At 36.8% G+C, this 25,417-nt stretch overlaps 1 protein-coding gene across 1 annotated transcript; it reads right to left on the bottom strand.

Moving 5' to 3' along the window:
* Positions 1 to 5,643: 5,643 nt before the first annotated feature.
* LOC131800562 (ice-structuring glycoprotein-like) lies at positions 5,644 to 12,110 on the bottom strand. The gene is made up of 3 exons (XM_059127410.1): positions 11,982 to 12,110; positions 10,792 to 11,895; positions 5,644 to 6,971 (listed from the first exon to the last, which is right to left on the bottom strand). Exons 1-3 carry the CDS (start codon positions 11,982 to 11,984, stop codon positions 5,817 to 5,819), a joined length of 2,262 nt encoding a protein of 753 aa, XP_058983393.1. The 5' UTR covers positions 11,985 to 12,110; the 3' UTR covers positions 5,644 to 5,816.
* Positions 12,111 to 25,417: the final 13,307 nt, after the last annotated feature.

Here is a 25,417-nt window from a genome sequence, read left to right as displayed (position 1 = left end):
TCTCTGGTTTGGGTTGCCAAATGCTATTATAAGAATCTATATTATTGCTAAAATATGAAAATCCGATAATAATAATAATACTTGGAATATTTAAAATATAGATCGGAGATGTTCGCCATGTGTATACCACTGAGGATTATATTTTAAACAGGTAACATTTTTAATTACTGCCATGAAACAAGCTAACGTTTTAAAAATACAATTTGTGCCCTAGTATAATTTGTCATCCTGCAGTGTGTCGTGTGGCAGTGAAAGAAAGACAAATGCAAATTGAAATCCCTCTCTCTCCATAATTGCCTAATTATAGTTTCGTGTTTCTAAACATTTAATTTTTTATATATTTTTTTTTTATAAATTTCTGTTGTCAGCTGCCAAAACTGGTATAGTTTCTCGTGTTGTTATTTTTTATTCCGATTTTGCATAATCCCGATATTAAAGCAGGCAAGCCAGCGACGCTTTGTCTCATCGAACCTTTTATTCGATTACGTTTTTGTTTTTTTTTTTGTCTTTCGATTAATAAATGCAAATCATATTCCTATTTTAGTCGAACAATCTATTGGCCGAAATGTGTTTTAAATCATGTGAATGTGGCTTCTTCTTCTTCTGAGCCGGCTATTTCTTTGTATTTTCTCTTTTGATTCTTGTGTTGTATTTCTTTCACCGCTCCGCCGCGATAACACTAACACCTAAGCAATTGCTTGGCCAAATTTGGCCTTTTAATAATACGAAAAAAAACTAAGAAGAAAACTTGTTTTATATAATAGCTTTTATGTTTATGCGCTATCAAAAGATTAATTGAGCTTTGCTAATTTAAATGACTTTTTCTCATAAATCTTTGGCAAACGTACGACGAACAAAACGAAAAAGAAGCAGAAAAAAACGCTGAAATTGGAACAAGTTCTATAGAAGAAAAAGTAACTTCTATTATCATTTTAAAGTGGTTTATGTTGAGTTATGATCCACCACCAAGAGATCTGGGTGCTTCGTTATCCCAGCGAATTGTGGAACATTACCTAAAGGCATCGATTTGCTTTCTTTTGTGTCTGCTGCTGGCTGGGCTTTGTGTGGAAGGGTAAAGAAAATATATAACCCTCAGATTTGTAGCATTTTATGCTTAGTTTTTTTATAGTTTTTTGTTAATGATATTGCAATTATAACCTAGCTGCGAGCTTTTTTGTGGTATTTATAATAATGATTTCATTAATAAACATTTACATTTCTTTATAAAGCGCAATCTATTTTTTAAATTATTATTCTTAATTGATACATATTTGCTTTTAAGAAAGAAGGGCTACAAGAAATTCTTTGCGCATACTGGTATATCGACTTTTAAATTTCTTACGTATTTAAAAAAGAATCTCCTCATAGAAAATTCAAATTACTTAGATTCAGTATTAATTTACCTGTGTATTACGGCTCGAAACCTCAGACAATTTCTTTATATAGAAATTGTAGGAAACAATTAAGAATATCAGACAATTTTGCCGACCCCACTTTATATTTTTCGAATATGACTTCAAAATTCAGTAGCGTTGAGATGAAGATATCTATCTTCATATTCGAAAAACATATATTTGGGTCGGCAAAATTGTCTGATAGTTGTTTCATATAACAAGTAAGTACAAGTAAGCAAAGGCTATAGTCGTGCGGCTCCGACTATGTTATACCCTACAACACTACAATATGTTAGAAGCCCTCTTGTGTCCAAATCCATATTGGATGATTTCGCTTTTGTAATTAGGATTTTGACTAGGGACATTTGCCCAATATTTCTGCACTCCGTCGGGCTGTTAGTTGTTGTAGTCCATTTTACAGCTAAATATAATCCAATGGTCATCCAAAATGCTAGAATTCTCCCCTGTCCTTAACTCTCTTCACAGGGGTGTCGATTGGCTTCAATTGTGTGATCGGAAAAACATTTCTGTTTTTTGTTAATTTGAACCCCTAAATATTTTGCAATCATCTCCATAAGAAGTCCCTCTGTATCTCCAAATTTAAACTCATTTATATGATTTGCTTGTCTACGATATTTGGCTATATTCGTCAACGAAATCAGCATAAAAAAGCCAGAAGTTCGAATTTTGTGTATATCGGATATCGCCTGTAAGTAATGCTGGTATTTTTTCAAACAAAATTAGTGGTCCATTGTACCCGCTGTGGTCCATTGTACCTGCGAGATTTCGTTTCTTTGGTTTCTATTTGTGACCTTTATAACGGCTGCAAAATCAGGAAAATTTTTAGTTGTTGGTCCTTTTCAACCCCTAATATATTGGGGACATCTTTGAAAACAATAGACCTAGCCCTTCTGAGGCCAACCCAACCCTTGTGAAAATGTTCGTAAGGATAGGACAATATTTGCAATACTTGAATAATATCCCCAACCTGTGTTCCAATTGAAAAAATCAAATGCGATAAAAAATATGAAAATATAAAAAAATGTCACAAAATACTACAAAATCTAAATTGACATCATATTTTTCTGCGATTTTTTTAGATTTTATACTTTTATGTCAAGAGGGCATTCTGAATTGACAAAATTTGTCAAAATCGGTCCAGCCATTCTTGAGATATAAGCATTCTAACTAACATCCCCTTCCTTTGTATATACACATTGTATATATTTCGCTATATATAACCGATATATTTACCTTGGCATCTACGTAACGGTCAGAATTGACCTGTTCGTCTATTTGTGATTTCGCCGGGATTAAAAATATTCTCGGTTTAATGGGAAATTTGACTTTTATTTAACACAAATTTTGTGGCCTATTTCACCCACTAAATATTACCCGATGACCATCAAAATTGGAAGGCTTCTGCCCAGCCCTAAGCTCCGAACCCAATATTAATTTACAAAAAAAAAAAAAAAAATCTTAAGCAGGTCCAGGTCTTCGTATAGTCTCCATATAACAGCCTTCATTTAAGTGGTAGTTTCCGATTTTTTTTTTTAATTTTCAAGTTCCTTCCAAATGGTGGTGTTAAACGTTCGGCCCGCCTGAACTTTTTTTAATTTTCACATTAAAATTCCGTGCTATCATGGCACTGTAAGTATGTTGTTTTGGGCAATATTATATATAACAATGCGAGGGCTATTTTGGTCGAGAATTTTACACTCAAGCGAGTCACTAAAGGGGTGTTCTAGGTTCTTTTTTTTCAAAATATGGATAAAAACTCCCTTTAAATGGCATAATGCGATAATATTCTCCAAAATTACTTGCCATACAATTTTACTATATATTCCGGAATACATCAAAAGTTTAAATGTGACCCAGGTACTTATAAATATTAAAACAGTTTTATTTAAAATTGTCCTACCAAGCACCACTTTAGAAAGATGACGTCTAAGACACAATTATTGTTCATAAAATTTCATTATATGTTAAAAAAAAATGAAAATACTTACTACCCGTTGTGGCAGAAGTACCAGAATTAGTGATCCGATATATCCTATCTCCACATCCGATATATCCAACGTAAGATCGTTGATAGAAATATTAAGATGTGTCGAGTTTAACATAATAGGTTCGCGTTTTCTGAGCTTCATGGTAGGTACTAGAAGAAGTGGTCCGTTCTATCGGTTCTTTATACCAGATATTGTGTTGCTGGAAATATCGAGATGTGGGAAATTTGAAGACCATCGGACTCATATTTCACATTTCATAACATTTTATTGAGGGGGAGGTATCAGATGGAGTGTGTCAATACATCGCAACTTCACACCAGATCTCGTGTTAGAAAAAATATTTAAATTTGTGAAATTTGATTTCATATTCATATCAGTCCTAAAGTTGTTAGAAATATTGGGATATGCGAAATTTTAAGACAATTGAAGGGAGGGAGGAGTCGGTCTGTAACCTACCACTGATACAAATATTAGGATTTGCACAATCAGAGCAAAATTTTATGATCTTTCTCTGTCTGTGCAGTCAAATATTTTCTTTTGACCTGGTGGAGGTACCAGAAGGGGTGGACCGTTGTTGCCCATCTCCAAACTCGATCTAAGTTTGACCATAACATTACGATGTACTAAGTTTGGACCAAATCGGATACACCCTTTGGGCGTTATCGTGCGCAAGATCTACTCCAAATGTCCTGAAACGGGCCTAATGGCGTTATTTCGATGAAACATGTTTTGGCGGTATCAAACGTGTTTATTTTTTGTGCTACTAATTGAAAAACCCCAAAATGTTTGAGGATCTCAGGGCAAACTTGGCCATATACAAATGAACCTCAATATTTTGAGATATGTTTCGCAACATTTAATATGGATACCGGATTTATATCACATTAGGGAAAACGAAATTTTTAATTAAAAGGGTTTTGTCAAGCTATACCATTACTAAACTAAATTTATGCCAAACATTTCCATGGCACCTTCTGTTTACTCTGGCTCTTCTGTATGTTCACAAGGACTGGATGCTATATTGGCCCCACTCTTTAATCTATCCTATTCTTACAAGAAATTTCATAAAAGATATTAATTTAATGAGATTCAGTTCCCAGCTAGCAATCCAGTTAGTTTGAAGACAGTAAATTCTTACATGCATCTACTTTTCTTTATAGCAAATACTCTGCCTCAGCAGCAAATACCATGCCGACGGTGTATTCATAAAAATATCCGACAGCGCCCTTTCTGTCGACTGCTCGAATAAAACTAAATATTCTACCAAAACCATTTTGACAGTTGGCCTTATTCGAGTGACATAGAAAAATAGAGTGCACTTGATCTATTTTTTCGCAGTATAAATCCCGCTCGAATTCGAGTAAAGAGTAAACCTCGAATGAGAGAGTACTTCTGCAAAAATAGTACACGCTCTATTTCGGAGCCATCGTGAGTGGATTGTGTTGTTTCTTGTTGTACACCATGGAAAAAAATTTAGGTTTTACAGGGCTTTCCAGTAATATTATTCCTTCCATTAGATCCAATTAAGGGAAAATTACAGAAAAATGTATTAATGTATGTATGGGTCATATCACCATAATGAGTATCGAAAATTTGACCGACTTTTTTGCAAAAGCATTATTTGAAAACTTCAAAATATCTTTGTCTATAAATATCAATCAAATTTTCAACTACCATTCCTTGGCAAAACTTTCCTGAATAAAACCAGTCCTACTATTAGCAGCTATAATAACTCTTTGAACATTTTTAAAAACCACGACTGGTAGCTTTCATCGGTATATTTTGGAAAAAAATTATTTAGAAAATATTATTAAAAATTGACAAAAATCAACAACGAATCCCATAAGAAAGAATTTTAAATTTTCGTATAAATTATAAAATTTTGTATTTTCTGATAGTCTATAAACAAGGTGTATAATCAACGAATGTTAGCTGTGATAGTCCTTTGAAAATGTCAAAAACCACATTTTGTATCATTGATGGCCCATAGAAAAAAAAAAAATCTGAAATATTTTTCAATGATCTTTTTTCAATGATCTTATGTTCAGATGGTAGATCTAATAGCCTTTTAAAAATCATTTTACTAAACCACTATTGGTGACTCTTATCGTCCTTCAGAATATATATGACCGGTATATTTCCCCTTCGTTATGATTTAGGTATTTTGAAATTTCCTGAGTGGCTGTATTGGTATTTTGCTCCTGGTTTTAAACCTTTTTTCCCCATCCAAACTTTGTTCATTAAAGGAAAACATGACTAGATTTAAATTATTTTCTCATAGTGTTTTTTTTTTCTTCTGTATTATTTGTTATTATCTATGTTCCTATAATTCACAACAAACATTGTTATGACTAATTTTACTATAGATTACATTTGATTTGCAAAAAAATTGCATTTCTTCTCAAACGAGCCTCTAGACACGACGACGACGGAAAACACGACGACGTTGAGTTCTGTAACGGTAACCTTCAGCATCCGAGTAGGAATGAGCGGGAGCAGAAGCTTCAACTTCATAGGATTCATAAGCAGCGGGAGCTTCATAAGTAGAAACAGAGTTGGAGGCTAGAGGGGGCAAGTATTCAGCGGAGACATCACGACGATGGCGACGAGCAGTCTTGAAGACACGGCGACGGTGGGTCTTGTAACGATAGCCATCAGCTTCCGAGAAGGAGTGAGCTGGGGCAGCAGCAGCTACTTCATAGGATTCGTAAGAGGCAGCAGGAGCGGCAGCGGCTTCATAAGATTCATAGGAGGCAGCTGGAGCGGCATAAGAGACAGCTGGGGCAGAGGCTGCAGGGGGCAAGTATTCGGTGGAGACATCACGACGATGGCGACGGGCAGTCTTAAAGACACGACGACGGTGGGTCTTGTAACGATAGCCATCAGTTTCAGAGAAGGAGTGGGCTGGAGCGGCAGCAGCTACTTCGTAGGATTCGTAAGAGGCAGCAGGAGCGGCAGCGGTTTCATAAGATTCATAGGAAGCAGCTGGAGCGGCAGGAGCAGCATAAGAGACGGCTGGGGAAGAGGCTGCAGGGGGCAAGTATTCGGTCGAGACATCACGACGATGACGACGGGCAGTCTTGAAGACACGACGACGGTGGGTCTTGTAACGATAACCATCAGCTTCAGAGAAGGAGTGGGCTGGAGCGGCAGCAGCTACTTCGTAGGATTCGTAGGAGGCAGCAGGAGCGGCAGCGGTTTCATAGGATTCGTAGGAAGCAGCTGGAGCAGCATAAGAGACGGCTGGGGCAGAGGCTGCAGGGGGCAAGTATTCAGTCGAGACATCACGACGATGACGACGGGCAGTCTTGAAGACACGACGACGGTGGGTCTTGTAACGATAACCATCAGCTTCAGAGAAGGTGTGGGCTGGAGCGGCAGCAGCTACTTCATAAGATTCATAAGAGGCAGCAGGGGCAGCAGCGGTTTCATAAGATTCATAGGAAGCAGCTGGGGCAGCAGAATAAGAGACGGCTGGGGCGGATGCAGCTCCAACATTAGGAGGCAAGTACTCATTGCTGAGTTGAGCAGCGGCAGCTGCCACCAGGGCGAAAACAATGAACAATTTCTGTAAATTACAACAAAAATAAAATATCTCGACTTTTAGTTCCCATCTTCAGCTGGAAGTCAGCCTTCGGCTGGAAGTCTTCAATACAAACCATTTTTGCGGTAGTCAACTCCTTTAGAATCCAACCGTTTATGATACTCAGCTGTGAACAAATACAGCTTTTTATACGAAAAGATAATTATTTCCGAACGCTGGTATAGCAAGTTATTGCAGAATATATATCTTTTGAAACATCTGGCTGTCAGCCAGACGGTTCCGATTCTATTCTATTTTTTCTAGTCAATTGTTTGATTATGTTGCCTAACCGGTGCATTTGCTGTGAATGTGATTAGCAGAAGAAGAAGAAGTCTGTTCTAATCTGAGCTAGCCTTTCACTTGATGTGGTCCCTCGCTGTGTGCATTTAATTCGCAACAATTCGAATCGAGATCACTTTATCCGAGGAAACAATAAAATATTAATTGTTGTCGTTGTCGTCCATTTGGAGTTGAAGACACTGGCTAGCCCGTCAAACGACGACAACCAGATTAAGTGATGACACTAAGTCGAGCAGGCACGAGCTTACCCAACGAGTTGACTTTCATTTGCAGGTTTGTTTGTTTTTGTTTTTCTCACATTTCAGTATTGGCGGTGTCTTCGCTTTGCTCTTCGAGTGACTTAATTTCAATTAGGCAAAAAATGATTAATGGACGACAGTTAAAGATTCGTTTAAATCTTTGAAGGTAGACTAAGCGGCGCTTTCACAATCGTGGTGAATCAGTAGCTGGGTGAGCTACTGTTATGAATGTGTCTGGGCCAATGGCTGGGATTTGGAAAAGGTACTTTAAAAGAAAGCTGGAAATGGTTTATTTTGCTACGATACTGATCTCGGGAAGTGTATGTAATTAGCAGAAAATGGATTACAAATCATTGCAGATTAGTTGAAGGGGGCTATGTGTGGATGTTTTTTTTTTTCTCAAAACAACTTTGAAGAAATTTTGTTTTGTTATCCGATGTAGAGTTTCTTTTTGATTGTCAGCCCCTGATGGTGGTGGGACCGATCTGTGTTAATGTCAATAATTTACATAGAATCTGTCCTCTATAAACAAATAATGATTCAGGAAAATGTTTGAATATTTCGTATGGAAATGTTCACATTTTATAATCTGGACCACCCAAACGAGCCCTAATAAATCAAAAAAATGGGTTATTAAGTAAATTTTGGCGCCAGTAACTATTTTAGCATGTCCGCTAAGAGACAACTTATATTAATATAAGATAAATGTGATTGACTGCCGGACTGACTCAATGATTCGTCAACGCTTACGCGAAACGGCTGCAGCTAGATTCTTGAAATTTTGGTGAGGGTTACTCTTGGTCCGAAGGTATTAGGCTTGGTTTTTGGAAATTCGTACTAGAATAATACGAAAATAAGTAAAAGGTACTGAATATATGAAATTTCGTATTTGAAGATTCGAAAGTACGAAAAATGTACTACATTTGGTACAATTTCGTATAATGTGAACAGTTAGAATGGTGGGAAAAGAGCCAAAAGATACTCAATAAGCTACCCATCGTATTTGACGAATAAGAATAAGTGCTAGAGTTCTTAAATTTGGGGTGATGGAGTGTATGGATGGATGCAACAAAGGGTATTTTAAAATTCGCACTCTAGCTGTACGAAAAGTACTAAAATGTACAACATTTGGAAATTTGGAATGGGACTCAAGGTAGAGGAGAAAGGTCGAATAAGGAGGTACTTTTGAAAGTGTGTGTACGAAAAGTACTAGACTGTAATAAATTTGATACAATTTACATCTGTGATTTACATAATGGATGGAGCTAGAATCGAGAAATTTGAAATTACTTTACAGGGTGAGATGAAAAAACTACCATTTCAGACTGCAGTCATTTCTTAGCTACTCGTCTGACAGCTATTAAAATTATTCCAGTGACAGCTCATTATGTTGTTTACAAGCGTACAAAAGAATTTTGGTGAGAATTTTCCAGAAAAAAGTTATTCGTGATGGAATTCAAGCGTGATAGTGTGATTTCTTTATATTTGGCTGGAAATATAAAGTGTCTATCGTTAGAACACTCCAGCATTTAAATGTGAATAAATCTTTTGTATCTCGTACCATCGCTCGTTACCGTAGCACGACGTCAAGGATGTAGTCCGACGGAAGAAAACAGCAACATCAGCAGATATGGTTCAAAAAGTAAAGAAGCGACTTGATCGAAGCCAGCGTCGCAGTGGCCGAAAAATGGCTTAAATAATGAGCTCGGGGTAAAGCCATTGAAATTCCAAAAAATGCAAGAACTTACACCGCAACAGAAAGAAAATAGACTCAAGAGAGCTAAAGAGTCGTTTCGCTTGGCCCAAAATTTGTGTACTGCCAAATTTGGTTTTCTCCGATCAGAAAACATTCGTTGTCCAGCAGTTTGTAAACAAACAAAATGATCGTGTTTACGTGCCAAAGAGGTCAGCTGAAAATGTGAACCTTCGGTTGGTCACCAGAAGTCAAGCGCCAGCCATAGTGAGGTGTAGGCCGCCATAACAGCCGATCGTAGCTCTCCGCTCATATTTATCGACCGTGGCATTCGAATAAATGCCAAATATTATCGTGAAAATGGAGGGCGTATTAAAACCTTGGGCACGCAAACATTTTGGCGGCAGACTTTGGACATTCCAACAGGAGTCAGCACCAACGCAATCAACACGCGCCACCCAAGAATGGTTACAAAATGAGATTTCTCGCTTCATTTTTCGCTCACAATGGCCACCAAAATCTTCGAATATCAATCCGTTGGAATATTGTGTCTGAAATATTTTGGAAAGCAAGGTTGGCACTTAAAAATACCAAAGTGTAGAACACTTCAAACAAGCGCTTTGCCGGGAATGGGCCCACATATCGCAGAGAAATATTCGGACAGCGTGTGACGGTTTCATTGGCCGTTTGAAGGTCATAATGCGTGTCAAAGGTGACCAGTTCGAACAAATCTATACTTATTCTAAAATTTGATGCTATTTCCGACATTTTTTGCTCTCATTCAATAAAATTTAAAAAAAAGTAACAATTACGGCGTTTGACTTTTGAGCTTTTTTTTATCTGACCGTGTACTCTCTTTTACGAGTTTTGATGATTGTGAGCATGCAGAAGCACCCCTAGGTGCTGAAAATATCTACCATAATCTATTTTTCGATGTATGATGGTTGTGAACATTCTGTGCTCGTTTTTACACACTTCTCATATAAAACTAATCGACTACCGTATCAAGTCTTAGATCAGGAACGTAACATGTCAAAAAATTGGATCTCTTTTTCCCGTACCAGCTTATGATACCACCCATGTACTTTCTGACCAAAGAAATCCAAATACTTTAGCGTATTTTACTTTATTGTCAACGAGCCAAATATCTCTGAACAGATAATTACGAAGATATTTTTACGATCTGACAAGCCGAAGTTTAGATTTGAGTGATAACTGTATAGGAAAGAAATTTGGATTTGAAAAGTGAGTAAACTCCTTGTAGCTTTAAATAAAAGTCGTAAACAGACGCCGATTGGTCTGGGTATTCATGAGATGATCAGCCAATTGGTCAGGACGCTGATGAGAGAGTCGTTCCAGGTTATATAGATTGGTAGATCTACCAATATTAAAATTCATTTTTTTCAGAAATTTCGACCCAAAAATTATTCATTTAAAACAATTATAAATGTATAATATCTTCTTCATTTTTATTATGGGATTAGAAATAACTTGAATTGCATTCAATTCCGAAATATGAATACCTAGTATCTAAATTCGAAATATATTGTACTATTTTGAGAACACTTTAGACACGATGGCGACGGGCAGTCTTGAAGACGCGACGACGGTGGGTCTTGTAACGGTAGCCATCGGCTTCAGAGAAGGAGTGAGCGGGAGCTGAGGCAGCAACATCATACGATTCATAGGAGGCAGCTGGGGCGGTTTCATACGATTCATAGGAAGCTACTGGGGCTGAGGCAGCTGGGGGTAAATATTCGGTGGAGACATCACGACGATGACGACGAGCTGTCTTGAAGACACGGCGACGATGGGTCTTGTAGCGATAACCATCGGCTTCTGAGAAGGAATGAGCAGGAGCCGAAGCACCTACATCGTATGTTTCATAGGAGGCAGCTGGGGCAGCATAAGACACAGCGGGAGCCGAGGCAGCTGGTGGCAAGTATTCAGTAGAGACAGCAGAGGCTGCAGGTGGCAAATATTCAGTAGAGACATCACGACGATGACGACGAGCAGTCTTGAAGACACGGCGACGATGGGTCTTGTAACGATAGCCATCGGCTTCAGAGAAGGAATGAGCTGGAGCCGAGGCAGCAACATCATACGATTCATAGGAGGCAGCTGGGGCAGCTTCATAGGACTCATAGGAAGCAACGGGGGCTGAGGCAGCTGGGGGCAAGTATTCGGTGGAGACATCACGACGATGACGACGAGCGGTTTTGTAGACACGACGACGTTGAGTCTTGTAACGATAACCATCAGCTTCGGAGAAGGAATGAGCAGGAGCCGAGGCACCAACGTCATATGACTCGTAGGAAGCAGCTGGGGCAGCATAGGAGGCGGCTGGAGCCGAGGCAGCTGGAGGTAAGTATTCCGTGGAGACCGACGAAGCTGCAGGAGGCAAGTATTCAGTGGAGACATCACGACGATGACGACGAGCAGTCTTATAGACACGACGGCGATGAGTCTTATAACGATAGCCATCGGCCTCAGAGAAAGTGTGGGCAGGAGCCGAGGCACCAACATCATAGCTCTCAGCGGCGTAGGAGGCTTCTGGGGCGGCTACAGACGAAACACTGTAGCTAGCACCACCAAGATCGAAATGGGGTGGCAAGTATTCATTGCTGACCTGTTGAGCGGCAACAGCGGCCACCAAGGCAAAGAGGATGATGAATTTCTGCAAGAATATAATAAAGCAAAAATACATTGTGATTATCTTTGGTCCCCGCAGCCGGCTGGTGTGTAAGTAATCCAAATACCAACCATTTCGGGATGCTGCTGTCTATCTCCCTATTGCTTGTAGACTCCAGAAGATAATGATGCCTTCCTTATGCAATTTCAATCTTTATATACAAAATTATTCAACTTCCCCATAAATGCAATCAATTGTTGTCATAGATCAGCGGAACCAAACAAATATGCCTGCAGAACAATAGTCCCCATCGCATCGCCCATACAAAAAAAAAAAAAAAATGTGAAACACAATACAATTTCATAATCTAGTCCGACTAGATTTCGGGATGAGTCCAAAATCGGTTTCTATTTTTTTTTTCTGTATGCCTTTCACTTACTCTTAATGGTCGCACACCTCGCATGTTATACAATTATTTGTCAAACAATTCTTTTTGGATTAAAAATTCAAAATTTTAATTATATTATGTCCGATTCCGAGGGGAGATTTATTCATTATTGCACCAATACACAAAAGTATATATATATTTTTGTGATAAAAATAAATACCTGTTTTGTTTCTAATTCATTCAAAGATTTTGGCTGATGCTAATATTAGGCTTTCAGTGAATTTATTATCTTATTATTTTTATTTTTTTGGAAATATTCGTTTGTCAAGCGACATTATTTGATATTTTCGTAATTCCATAGCTGTATTTCTAATCGCGTGCCTTTAATCCATCGGTCGAGTGAAATTTTTTGTTGTAAAGTATTTCCTTATCCAATTGCAATTTTGTGTTTTTTTTTAAGTATGATTGATGAGTTCATTAGACTCGTAAAAAATTTTGAATTAGAAATTTGAATCCTTTTACAATTTTAGAAAATAGATAATGGTTTGGGATAATTATCCCAGACGAGAATATTAATTAATGCAATTATAACATATTTCTAATCAGTTCTTAATTAGAAGATGAAGCCAAATTAATTTTAAACAAGGGTGGATGACCCACATCCCAGCCTTCGTTTTGAAAATAACCTTCAAACGCTAACATGAATGTTTGGAACTGCAAACTCAGGCGTAATCTCAGCTTCGATATTGTAGTATCTGCATATTAATGTCCATACAAAGCCCAGATGGTAGAATTTTTAAATATCGGCAAAGTTATCACTTTCAAAAACAACAAGTTAAAAAGCAGTATATTCGGCCGGGCCGAACTTTGAATACCCTCCACCATTTGGAACGAATTTGGAAATTTTCAAAAAATTAAGTCCTTAAAAAATTGTGTTAAAATTTTAAAAACACCGAATATAGCCGTTATATTGGTGTCTATACGACGTGGACCTACATGGGCATTGTTTGTCATTCAAAGTCATTCAAATTCGAAACTTGAAATAAACGGTGAATAATGTAGCTAAAACCATCAAAATATCGTATATAGGGAGGTAGCGTCATATAGGAGCTGTGCGAAGATCTGAACCAGCATAGACAATTTTCTGCCATAGGCTGTAGCATCCATTACGAAGTTCAAATACGCGTATCAAACAATTTCGGTGGGTATTGCACCTAAACTCGCCCAAATACCAAATATAGGGTGATACTGGTATGTGGGGCCTATACGAAGACCCGGACCTGCATGGACAATTTCCTGTCACAGACTGTAGTTCCCATTACGAGCTCTAAATACGTAATTTGAAACAATTCCGGTGAATAATGACGCCAAAAATATCAATATATCGAATATAGGGAGGTACCGTTATATGGGGGCTATACGAAGACGTGGACCTGCACAGACAATTTTCTGTCTAAGGGTGTAGTATCCATTACGAACTTCAAATACCAAATTCTAAACAATTCCGGATAATAATGTCGCTAAAATCATCAAAATACCAAATATAGGGAGGTACCGTTATATGGGGGCTATATGATAACTTAGACCTACATGGCCCATTTACGAACTTAACCTGCCTACTGGCAAAATATACATATGTGCAATTTTTTAGCCTTCTATCTCAATTTGTTCGAAAGATAGAGTGATTACAACAGACATACAGACGGACAGACAGACCGACAGACAGACAGACAGACAGACACACAGACAGACAGACAGACAGACAGACAGACGGACATGGTTAAATCGTCTTAGAATTTTACGCTGATCAAGAATATATATACTTTGTTGGGTCTGACATGAGTATTTCGAGGAGTTACAAACGGAAGGACAAAATTAATATACCCTCCATAGTATGGTGGAGGGCATAAAAACAGTCAAATTACATTGAAATCGGTTCAGATATGGACAAAACACGATACGTATGTCCGATTCCAAAGAAATTCGGCATGAGTGACTATATTTGGTACACATATGAATTTGTCAAATTATATAGAAATCGGTTTAGATATAGCTCCCATATATATTTTCGGCCGATTTCACATATTTGATGCACCAAACACGATACGTATGCCCGATTCCGGATATAGTATCAAATTTAGAACAAGTTTAGATTTGCTCGAATTGGTCAACTTTGGCACGAATTATGGTCTTCAAATGGCCAATGAAACCGTCACACGCTGCCCGAATATTGATCTGCGGTATTTTGGCCCATTCCTGGCGAAGCGCTTGCTTGAGATGATTGACACTTTGGTATTTTTTAGAGGCAACCTTGCTTTCCAAAATACTCCAGACACAATAGTCCAACGGATTGGTATCTGGAGATTTTGGTGGCCATTGTGCGCTGGAAATGAAGCGAGGAACCTCATTTTGTAACCATTCTTGGGTGGCGCGTGCTGAGTCCTGTTGGAATGTGCAAGGTCTGCGGTCAAAATGTTTGCGTGCCCAAGGCTTTAATACACCCCCAGAATATTTTCGGGATAATATTCGGAATTTATTCTAATGCCACGGGCGATTAAAACGAGCGGAAAGCGACCTTCGGCTGTTATGACGGCCCACACCATCATTATGGCCGGCGTTTGAGTTCTGGTGGCCAACCGAAGGTTGACCTTTTGTTTGTTTACAAATTGATGGATAAAGAATGTTTTTTCATCGGAGAAAACCAAATTTGGCAGTTCACCACTTTCGGCCAAGCAAAGCAAGTTCTTGCAATTTTTGGAATTTTAATGGCTTAACCCCTAGCTCATTTTTCAATATTTGCACAAATGGAATATTGCGATATGTTCAGCTCACGAGCCATTTTTCGGTCACTGCGACGGGTTTCTTTCTTCGCTTTTCGAACCATTTCTGTTGATGTTGCTGTTTTTTTCTGTCCACTTCCTTGACATCCTGCTACGTTACCCGTATCACGGTAACGAGCGATGGTCCGAGACACAGAAGATTTATTCACGTTTAAATGCTGGAGTGCTCTAACGATATCCACTTGTGGTTTTCCAGCCAAATATAAAGAAATCACACTATCAAGCTTGAATTCCATCAGGAATAACTTTTTTTCTGGAAAATTTTCACTGTAATGCTTTTGCACAATTGTAATCAATATATTCAGCTGTCACTGAATTTTAACAGCTTTGGGACGAGTGGATTAGAACTGACAGAAGTCTGAATGTGGTGGCAGTTTTTTCATGTACTTTATCAAAATTTATGATTTCGCATAAAATTAGATATAGTTGTTCGATGTCCTTCAAATTTTGAACTTGCCTGTATTTTTATCTGAAGTGAAGTGATGAAGTGTGAAAATGGTCTGCTTTTTTTGTTATTTTTTTTTTGTTTTATTTTTTCAAATATCCAAAAATTTGCATATATCCCATATAAAGTATAGGAAGTAGTCGATATGGTCCAAATCTGGAACGTTGTAATATTTATATCAGTCTTAGGTCACATACGAATTGGTTAATATTGGCCCACTGGTTCGAAACCTCCCCCATAAAGTGTCAAGACTTTGAATATTCATAAGTCAAGGCTGGGGTTACCAGGTGTCGTTAAAACCGACAGATACTATTTTACTTGTTTTTTGAAATTTCGACTTTTTCAGAAGGACGTACCAGAATGAGTTGACCGATATTGCCAATCTCCGAACTCGATCTAAGTTTGATAATTATATTACGATGTACCAAGTTTAGATACTCTCTTCGAGAGTTAAAGTGCGCACCAGCCAGCCATTCCTCCTGATTTCTTCTAAACTTCGCACATTCCCATATTAATACCAATAAAGATCTGATGTGAAGATGATAGATATCGGCTCACCCCTTTTGGAACCTCCCCCACAAAGGGTCACAATATTCAACACTTATCTCTCTTAACATGCGTAACAAGTCAACGATTCTTTTCAAACTTGGTAAGTTTTTTTTTTTAAATTTTTCTCAACTGAAGATCTGATGTGGCAGCTGGCAATTTCCCCATAAAAGTTCAACATTTTGATATTTCACATAAAATTGGAAAAAAATATCGATTTTCTTTCAATTTTGCACATCCCACTATTTTTATTTGTATAGGATGAAGTGGAATGCTTCGGTCCACTATATCTGGTACCTCACGCATATTTCAATTCATTTGCAAAAATGTGTATATAAAGTGAAGGAAGTAGTCAATAGAGTTCAAATATGGTCAACAGTTTGAAAAATCATATTTAAATAAGCAGACATTGGCAGAGCGTATACATCAGTCGGAAAAGCCGACTGATACTTTTTAACTTGTTGTTATTAAAATCGTCATAGGTATAGCTGTCATATATATTTCATACAATTTCATATTTAAATCACCTGTAGCTCTAGTATGCAATTGATATAGATATGGTAATCGAAGTTGTAGCAACATTTGTTTAAAGTCATTGACATAATTCTCTTGTCGGTTTTACTTATTTTGTAAAATATTCAAGAACATTTTCTTATTTCTAATTTTCCCATCTGAATGAGTTGACAAATATCTTCTAAATGTTGGCATCTTCTTACTTAATACTAGTAATGTTACATGGAAAAACTGATAGATGGGCATGTAAAAAGTTCCCACGTGTTACAATGAAGTAAAAAAAAAAACTAAAACTCCACTAATCAGCGGTCGGCAAAACAGCTAAGTTACAAATGAATATTTCAACAAAACCTACTAATTTAAATTTCATATGCAAGATGATACTCGTCAGCTCACCAACCCTCTCATTAGTAGTACAACCAATGAAAGAAAAAAAAACTGACCCCCGAGGGCTATTCGCCAAAGAAAGAAAGAAGTTTAAAAAGAAAACATCATCTTTGTGTGCCGCTAAAACTGGTTATAAAAAAATAATCAAATGCTGAAAAGCGTCTAGAAGAGAACAGACAATTCGACGCTGTTTTATAAATACATTTCTTTGCAGATTTATTGAAAGTTGTCGTTGTATGACACATTTTCTAAATTTATGGCCAAAACAAATTACCTTAAATTCGATCTCCGAGTATAAAATTGTGGCTGTAAGGGGTTCGTTCCATCTGCAAAATATATAATTTATATTTATTAGTTTTAATGATTTGAAATATAAATCGTTTGATTTTTTTTGCTGATCGTGAGATAAGAAAGTTAATTGCTTTTAGCTAAGCAATTTTTTAGTTAAGAATTAAATACACATTCAAATTTTTACATTAATATTGGTTCTATTTATTTATTGTTCCTATTTTTTTATAATTGAACTTGTTTAAATATGCGGTGAAAGAAATAATTTTAATTCAAGGCCAACAATTGCCTAAAATTAAAAAAAATATATTTTTTTTGCTTTTCAGGGACGATTTTATTTAGAACAAAAAAAAAAATAATTGTAAAGGGGTCTAAAAAATTTATTTAAAATATATGAGCGGCTAAGAACAGCCTAATGGATTAATATTGCATTCGCTCTACAGGTCAAAATAATGGACCAATAGGAGCAACATTTAGCATGGAGTTCAAGTTAAGAACATACCATTTTGGATGTTCAAGGGATAATATTATTAAACAGGGAAGTAGACCGCCGTACCTTTTGTGTGAAAAATAGAAAAAAATCAGTTTTCAAATTGTAATGTTCCCGACGAAATTTGATGTTTGATCTTCTGTCACAGGTGGTGGAACCCATTACGAACTCTAAATACTGAATAAATTTTGATAGAAAATTTGGCTAAAATCATATAAATACCAAAATATCTTCAACACATGAAAGATGTATGAGTCGAATGACCAACTAAACTGCAATTATATTATTATAGGGTCTATACGATGACGTGGACCTACATAGGCAACTTTTGTCATAAGCCATTAGAATATTCAAATGCGAAACTTGAAAAAGAAATTCGGTGAATAATGTAGATAAAATCATCAAAATACCGTATTATAATATGGGTAATATTATATGGGGGCTATACAAAATCGTGGACCTGTACAGACAATTTTCTGTCATAAGCTGTAGTATCCATTACGAACTTCAAATACCAAATTTGAAACATTTCTAGTGAATAATATCGCTTAAATCACCAAAATACCAAACATAGGAAGGATCCATTGAATAGGGGCTATTCCAAACTACTTGGCCCATTTTCAATACCAAAAGTCCTGCAGGCATAATATATATTTAAGTAAAATTGTATTAACCCACTTCATTTCGTTCGGAAGCTAGAGTAATTTACACAGACGGACGGACATCGCTAAATCGACATGGAGTTTTATGCTGATCCAGAATATATATACTTTGTGGGATCTAAAATGTATGTTTCGAGGTGTTACAAACGAAATGGCAAACTAAATATACCCTACATACTATGGTGGAGGTTATAAACATACGAGGCAAAGGAAATATCTTTCCTAATTACCAATAACGCCGGCGCAGAGTGAGCTAATCTGAAGTAACCTATGTTATGATTTCGAGACTTGGCGTCGCCAAAACAGTCGATAATATTCTCTGGGACGCTCCTTAAAGAGTGGATATATATCACGCGAATCAGTGTTTGTGCGTAGGCGTGAGATGTGTCTGGGTTTTTGGAAATTCGTACTAAAAGGGCACGAAAAGTACTAAAATGTACAAAACATTTAATACTTTGTAGTGGGCAAGCGGATTGAGCTAAAAATCCGAAGTTTGGAAATTCGAACTTCAAGTTTACGAAAAGTTCTAAAATGGTACCATTTGGTGCGAAAATTTGGTATGAGAATCAAGGGTTGGAATGTAATTTTGTTATAAGGAAATGGTTTTGGGAATGTGTACTAAGTGAGCGAACTGTACTAAATGGTATTAAAGTTGGAACAGTTTGGTTTAGAGTGAACGGATGAAACTGGTATTATTTTACAACGGATTATTCGCATTGATGTGCATTTGTTCCCTGCGGACATGCCTCGTCGATTGGAATGGGCCCAAAGAGTCATCGAAATGGCCGAAAAAAAAAAACATGGGTCCGTCGAATATGGGCCCTGTATTGTATATGGTGAACCCTGTATTACAGACTATATTAGTATTGAATACGATATATATCAGATATATTTTTGAAGGTACCAAAGAGATTTTAACGCATATCAATATATCAATGAATTAATTTTTTTTGCAAAATTTTAAACTTTTGTGGGTTGGTTCATTTCCGAACTCGATCTAAGTTTCGTAAAAAATGTAATATTGCAAAATTAGGCCGAATCAGATACTGACTTTAAGAATTCGCACCAGCAGGCCAGATTGATAGACCTAAGGACAAATGAACAAAAAAAAGGATAGGTCGACTCACGAGCTTATTTTGTAGGAAGCTTATATGTGCTCTCTCAGTTCACTCACCATCTGACTGCCCTGCTTTTTGCTGGATATTTTTTAAGACGGATTTAGTTGTGTATTGCTTTCTGAATCATGTTCTGGATTTTTATCAGGGGCTGGGAATTTATAGTGTTACTTAGTCTCCTTGTCATTTCAGTTTTCCAAGTAACCAAATCTCAGGAGATTGTTTCTTACGCAATTGATCAACAAAACCCAATCACAGTACGTTATGTGTCCCCACTTTATTGGCAGACTTCCTCCAAGATATGCTTGTTTTAGAGGAAACACCCCTATAGTCTGCTTTTTTGCAGAGAGGAATTCCACGTCTTCTAAGATATGTGGTCAAACTACTTTTTTCATTTGCTCGCCTAAAAGGCATACCATGTCCAACAAATGGTAACACGCTCGTCTTAGAAAAAAAAATTCAACCAATTTTAAAAATATTAATTAAACAGAATTGTTTTGGTGTAAAATTATTTATTAAATAAAAATTTCATACAAATAAGAAATTTATAATAAATAATTAACCAGAGTATATATTTAATTAATTTAATTTTTTTTTCCAATAATCTTCTCTTTAGAAACGATTGCGGCGTACAACAACACGACGACGATTGGTCTTGTAACGATAACCATCAGCTTGAGAAAATGAATGGGCAGGTGCTGAGGCTTCAACATCATAGCTGTTATCGTATGAAGCAGCGGCTGCTGGAGCAGCAAATGAGTTAGCTGGTGCGGCAAACGCAGGGGCAGCATAAGAAGCAGCTGGAGCAGATGCTGCTGGTGGCAAATATTCAGCTGAAACCTCACGACGATGACGACGAGCTGTCTTGACAACACGACGACGTTGGGTCTTATAACGATAGCCATCGGCTTCAGAGAAGGAATGGGCAGGAGCAGAAGCTCCAACATCGTAGCTTTCATAGGAAGCAGCTGGAGCAGCATAGGCAACTTCAGGAGCTGGAACGGATGCAGCTACACCATAGCTGGCAGCACCGACAGCACCACCTACATTGGGTGGCAAATATTCATTGCTAAGTTGGGCAGCGGCGGTGGCAAACAAGGCAAAGGCAATGGAAAGTTTCTAAAAAATAAAAACAAACAACTGTTAATTAGAAGGATACTGGTTGACAGGAAATCCAAATATATTGTTACTAACCATTTTTGAATTTGCTAGTTAGTTGTTGTGTTTGCAAGAAAACAATGGGTAATGATGCTTTACCAAAGGCCATTGCTGTTTTTATACAATTTTTTCCTTATTGAAAGAATGAAACATTTGTATGTTTGAGAATAAGAATCGCCAAATTGCAGAACATTTTTCGTTATGAGAATATAGAGAAATCGAAAATATGTTGCAGTGGAATAACCCCGCTTGACTACTTCGAAAAAAAGACAATACATCACTGTCGGTTAGCTTCACCTTTCACAGTTATGCTACAGTATAATATCCATACAATCTGAATTGGATTTTTACCGGCACTTTTTAGTTATATTAAATATTTAAAAATATATATTTAAAATAAAATAAATGTTAGAATTTTCACAGATGTTATATAAACGGCTGCATTTAAAAATATACAGAGTCAAAATAATTCAATATTGTTTTAAATTTCCATTATCACGATAAAAAGGTAAATGCAGGCAAAATGTCAGAGAACTTAAAGAAGAATTATAAAAGAAACTTGATATTTTGAACAATTTGCAAAATAGTCCTAAGATAAACTGTATATGATATTATTGGGCGTTGTGTTTCATTTGGTTGGTCTGACCGACCATAGCCACTAAATACCTGTCTGCGTATCTTTAAAAATTTTTGATTAAACTAAAACTACTTGCCAAATAGCTTCAGCATTTGAGAATTTAACTTAGAGTACCCTTTTGAAGAAAACAGATGAATCACTTTACATTTTATGAATGCTACGATAATTATTTATTATTTTTGTGTATTACTAGCAAATTCTTGCTGCTTCGTATATGAAAAAAGGAACTTCTATTAAGTGAATTTCTGTGTGATATAATACCCCAAATAAAATATATTAAGTAAAGGAACGCTAGTTCTTAATCAAAGTGATGTCTACACCGAAATTCAGAATTCTAGCTTTTTATCTACTCTATATACAAAGTTTAGTACCATTTAGAACTTTCTTTAGACGTTGCATTACGGATTTCCAAATTTACTTCCTTTCCGAACGCTACACACTTACAGTTATCCTACTATCTTAATTTATAATTTCTATTTCTACACTATATGCAAAATTTAGAGCTTTTCGTTCACGCTTTTCAGATCAACATCCTTTTATACTATATTTCAAAATTCGTCCTTTATCCATTCACCTAAAACCACATTATACCATATTTAGTACACGCCACTTAGTAAACGAGTTTATTTAATTTTAGTACTTTGTTCGAATTTCCAAAAACACAATATCAAAGTCCCTAATTCCAGAAGTCATATATCCAAATACCATTTTGTACTTTTCTGAACGCATGTCCAAAACCAATTCCAAATCTCAAACCTGTTATCTATCAGTGATGCCAATACTAAATTTCAGGATTATAATTCTATAGCATAATGGAAAATGTTATTACCAAAACCACCTTCGTATCTCAGCCTGGCGCCTCGCGGCTATAGCCTTTGCTTACTTGTTTCGTATATACTTCCCAAACTAACTTCAAATCTTATCAAAATTTCAAAATTCCAGCTTCAAACCCAAAATGTATAAAATTTTAATTTATTATAGTTTTTAAACAATACATTACGAAATTCTAGCTCTATCGGTTAACACAACTCCATATCAAATATAGTTATTTTTAGTACTGTTGGTACACTACAGGGTGCGATGAAAAAACTGCAACCAACTCCAGACTGCTGTCATCTCTAAGGCACTCGTCTGACAGCTGTTAAAATTATTCCAGTGACAGCTCATTATATTGTTTACAAGCGTACAAAAGCATTTTGGTGAGAATTTTCCAGAAAAAAACACAAAGTGGCTATCGTTAGAGCACTCCAGCATTTAAATATGAATAAATCTTTTGTGAGTCGTACCCAGAGTGACCGTTGTGCCACTAAAATATCAATTTTGCCACTTTTTTGGGCTTAGATACCTTTGTGCCACTTTTTTTATTTTGATCCTAAATGAGCCACTTTTTTGAATTTTTGTGCCACTTTTTTATACATTGTGCCACCTTTTTTATACCCTCCACCATAGTAGGAAGGGTATATTAAGTTTGTCATTCCGTTTGTAACACCTCGAAATATACATTTTAGACCCACAAAGTATACATATTCTTGCTCAGCATAAAATTCTACGTCGATTTATCAATGTCCGTCCGTCTGTGGAAATCACTCTAGCTTCCGAACGAAATGAAGTAAGTTGAAGTAAGTGCAGGTCTACGTCTTCGTATAGCCCCCATAAAACGGTACCCCCGATATTCGGCATTTGGATGATTTTAGCGACATTTTTTATCGGAATTGTTTCAAACTTGGCATTTGAAGTTCGTAATAGATACTAAAGCATATGACAGGAGATTGCCTGTGTAGGTTCACGTCTTCTTATAGCCTCTATATAACGGTACCCCGATATTAGGTATTTTGATGATTTTAGCGACATTATTTACGGGAACTATTTCAAATTCTGTATTTGAACTTCGTAATGGATACTACAGCCTATGCCGGAAAATTGTCTGTGCAGGTCCACGTTTTATAACCCCAATGCACCTCCCTATATTCGGTATTTTATTTATTTATAAACAGATTTTTTTTAAGTTTCGCATTTAAATATTATAATAGCTTATGACAAAATTTGCCTATGCAGGTCCACGTCGTCGTATAGGCCCTAATATACGGCTACATTCGGTATTTTTAAGATTTTAACAGAATTTTTAACCGATTTTATTTTTTTTTTGTGAAAATTGCCAAATTTTTACCACATGGTGGAGGGTATTCAAAGTTCGGCCCGGCCGAACTTACAACTTTTTTACTTGTCTTAAATAAAATGTGAAATTAATTGTGCCATTTTCTGTGCCACCATTTAAAGTGATATGTGCCACATTTTTTAAGAAATGATACTTTTTGTGATACTTTTTGAGAATTTCCAGCGGTCACACTGGTCGTACCATCGCTCGTTACCGTGATACTGGTAGCGTAGCCCGACGTCAAGAAAGTGGACGGAAGACGGAACAGCAACATCAACAGAAATTTTTCGAAAAGTAAAGAAGAGACTTGATTGAAACCCGCGTCACAGTGGCCGAAAAATGGCTCGTGAGCTGAACATATCGAAATATTCCGTTCGGCAAATATTGAAAAATGAGCTCGGGGTAAAGACATTTAAATTCCAAAAAGTGCAAACCAATAGAAAAAAAATCGACTCAAAGGAGGCTTGGCTGAAAGTGGTGAACTGCCGAATTTGGTTTTCTTTTCTTTTTGTAAACATGCAAATGAACGTGTTTACTTGCCAAAGAGGTCAGCTGAAATTGTGCACCTTCGCTTGGCCACCAGAACTCAACCGCCGCCCATGGTGATGGTGAGGGCCGCCATAACAGCCGATGGTCGCTCTCTGCTCGTATTAATCGTGGCATCAGAATAAATGCCGCATATTATAGCGAAAATATTCTGGAGGGTGTATTAAAGCCTTGTGCAAGCAAACATTTTGGTTGCAGACCTTGGACATTCCAACAGGACTCAGCACCATCGCACTCAGCACGCGACATCCAAAAATGGTTTCAGAATGAGGTTCCTCGCTTCATTTCTAGCGCACAATGGCCACCAAAATCTCCGGATACCAATCCGTTGGACTATTGTGTCTGGAGTATTTTGTAAAGCAAGGTTGGCACTAAAATATACCAAAGTGTCGATCACCTCAAGCAAGCGCTTTGCCTGAAATGTGCCAAAATACCGCAGAGCAACATTCGTGTGACAGTTTCATTGGCTGTTTAAAGGCCATAATTCGTGCCAAAGGTGACCAATTCGAAAAAAAAACTAAACTTATTTTAAAATTTGATGCTATTTCCGACATTTTTTGGCGTTTGACTTTGTTACAGTTTTTTTTTATCTCACCCTGTATTAGTTGAAATTTGTTGGTACCTTTTAATATCCTTAAAGTACGAATTTTTAAAAAAATCCGCCTTATCTCAACTCTACACCCCTACATCGTATCTCATCATCGCCTAGTCGTTGGACGAACCAAGTTTGTTTGCCATTTCAAAACTTTTCAACTTTAGGGTGTAGGAACTCTCTGCGTCCAATAGACAAATAATATTGATATGTGAAGATTTTGAAGAGCATCGGATCGACATTGGAGGTACAAAAACGTGGGCCAATATTGTCTATTTTTGCACATCGTTTTTTTTAATGTGCGGTGGTGAGGAGTGAAACCCATTTTGTCTATAACACAAAAAAAAAATAAAGTCGAAATTAGGGATTTTTTAGTATTTTCCCAAGAGTGAGAACATTTCCCAGTAAAACAATTTGTTAAGTATGTAAGGTGTTAAGTTTATAAAAGCCTCTTTGAGTTTAGACATTAATGGAATGTTGGTCTATTTTGCCACCGAATCTAAAATTAGGAACTTGTTTTATTTAAGGTCGTTCGAGTTCTAAATGCTAGCTGACATGTAGCAAATAAAATAGTCCCAGCATCCGTTGGGCGCCATTCTATGGTCCATGGGTGGAAGTAAGATTCCGCTTAAGATATTATGTCTCCTAATATCCTCAATCCTACGAATACTTTCCAATTAATATTCCCATTGGAAATAATACATTTTCATATTATATTCATAGAAAAATTTAAAATTTATTTCAATTATAATATTTATTTAATAAATTATTTAATTCTACATAAATATTCAAGCAATTTCTTCAT

The sequence above is a fragment of the Musca domestica genome, unplaced genomic scaffold, assembly GCF_030504385.1.
Source record: "Musca domestica strain aabys unplaced genomic scaffold, Musca_domestica.polishedcontigs.V.1.1 45, whole genome shotgun sequence".
Classification (NCBI taxonomy): domain Eukaryota; kingdom Metazoa; phylum Arthropoda; class Insecta; order Diptera; family Muscidae; genus Musca; species Musca domestica.
Note: the sequence above shows the minus strand (reverse complement) of the source record. Positions and strands in the feature narration are given on the sequence as shown.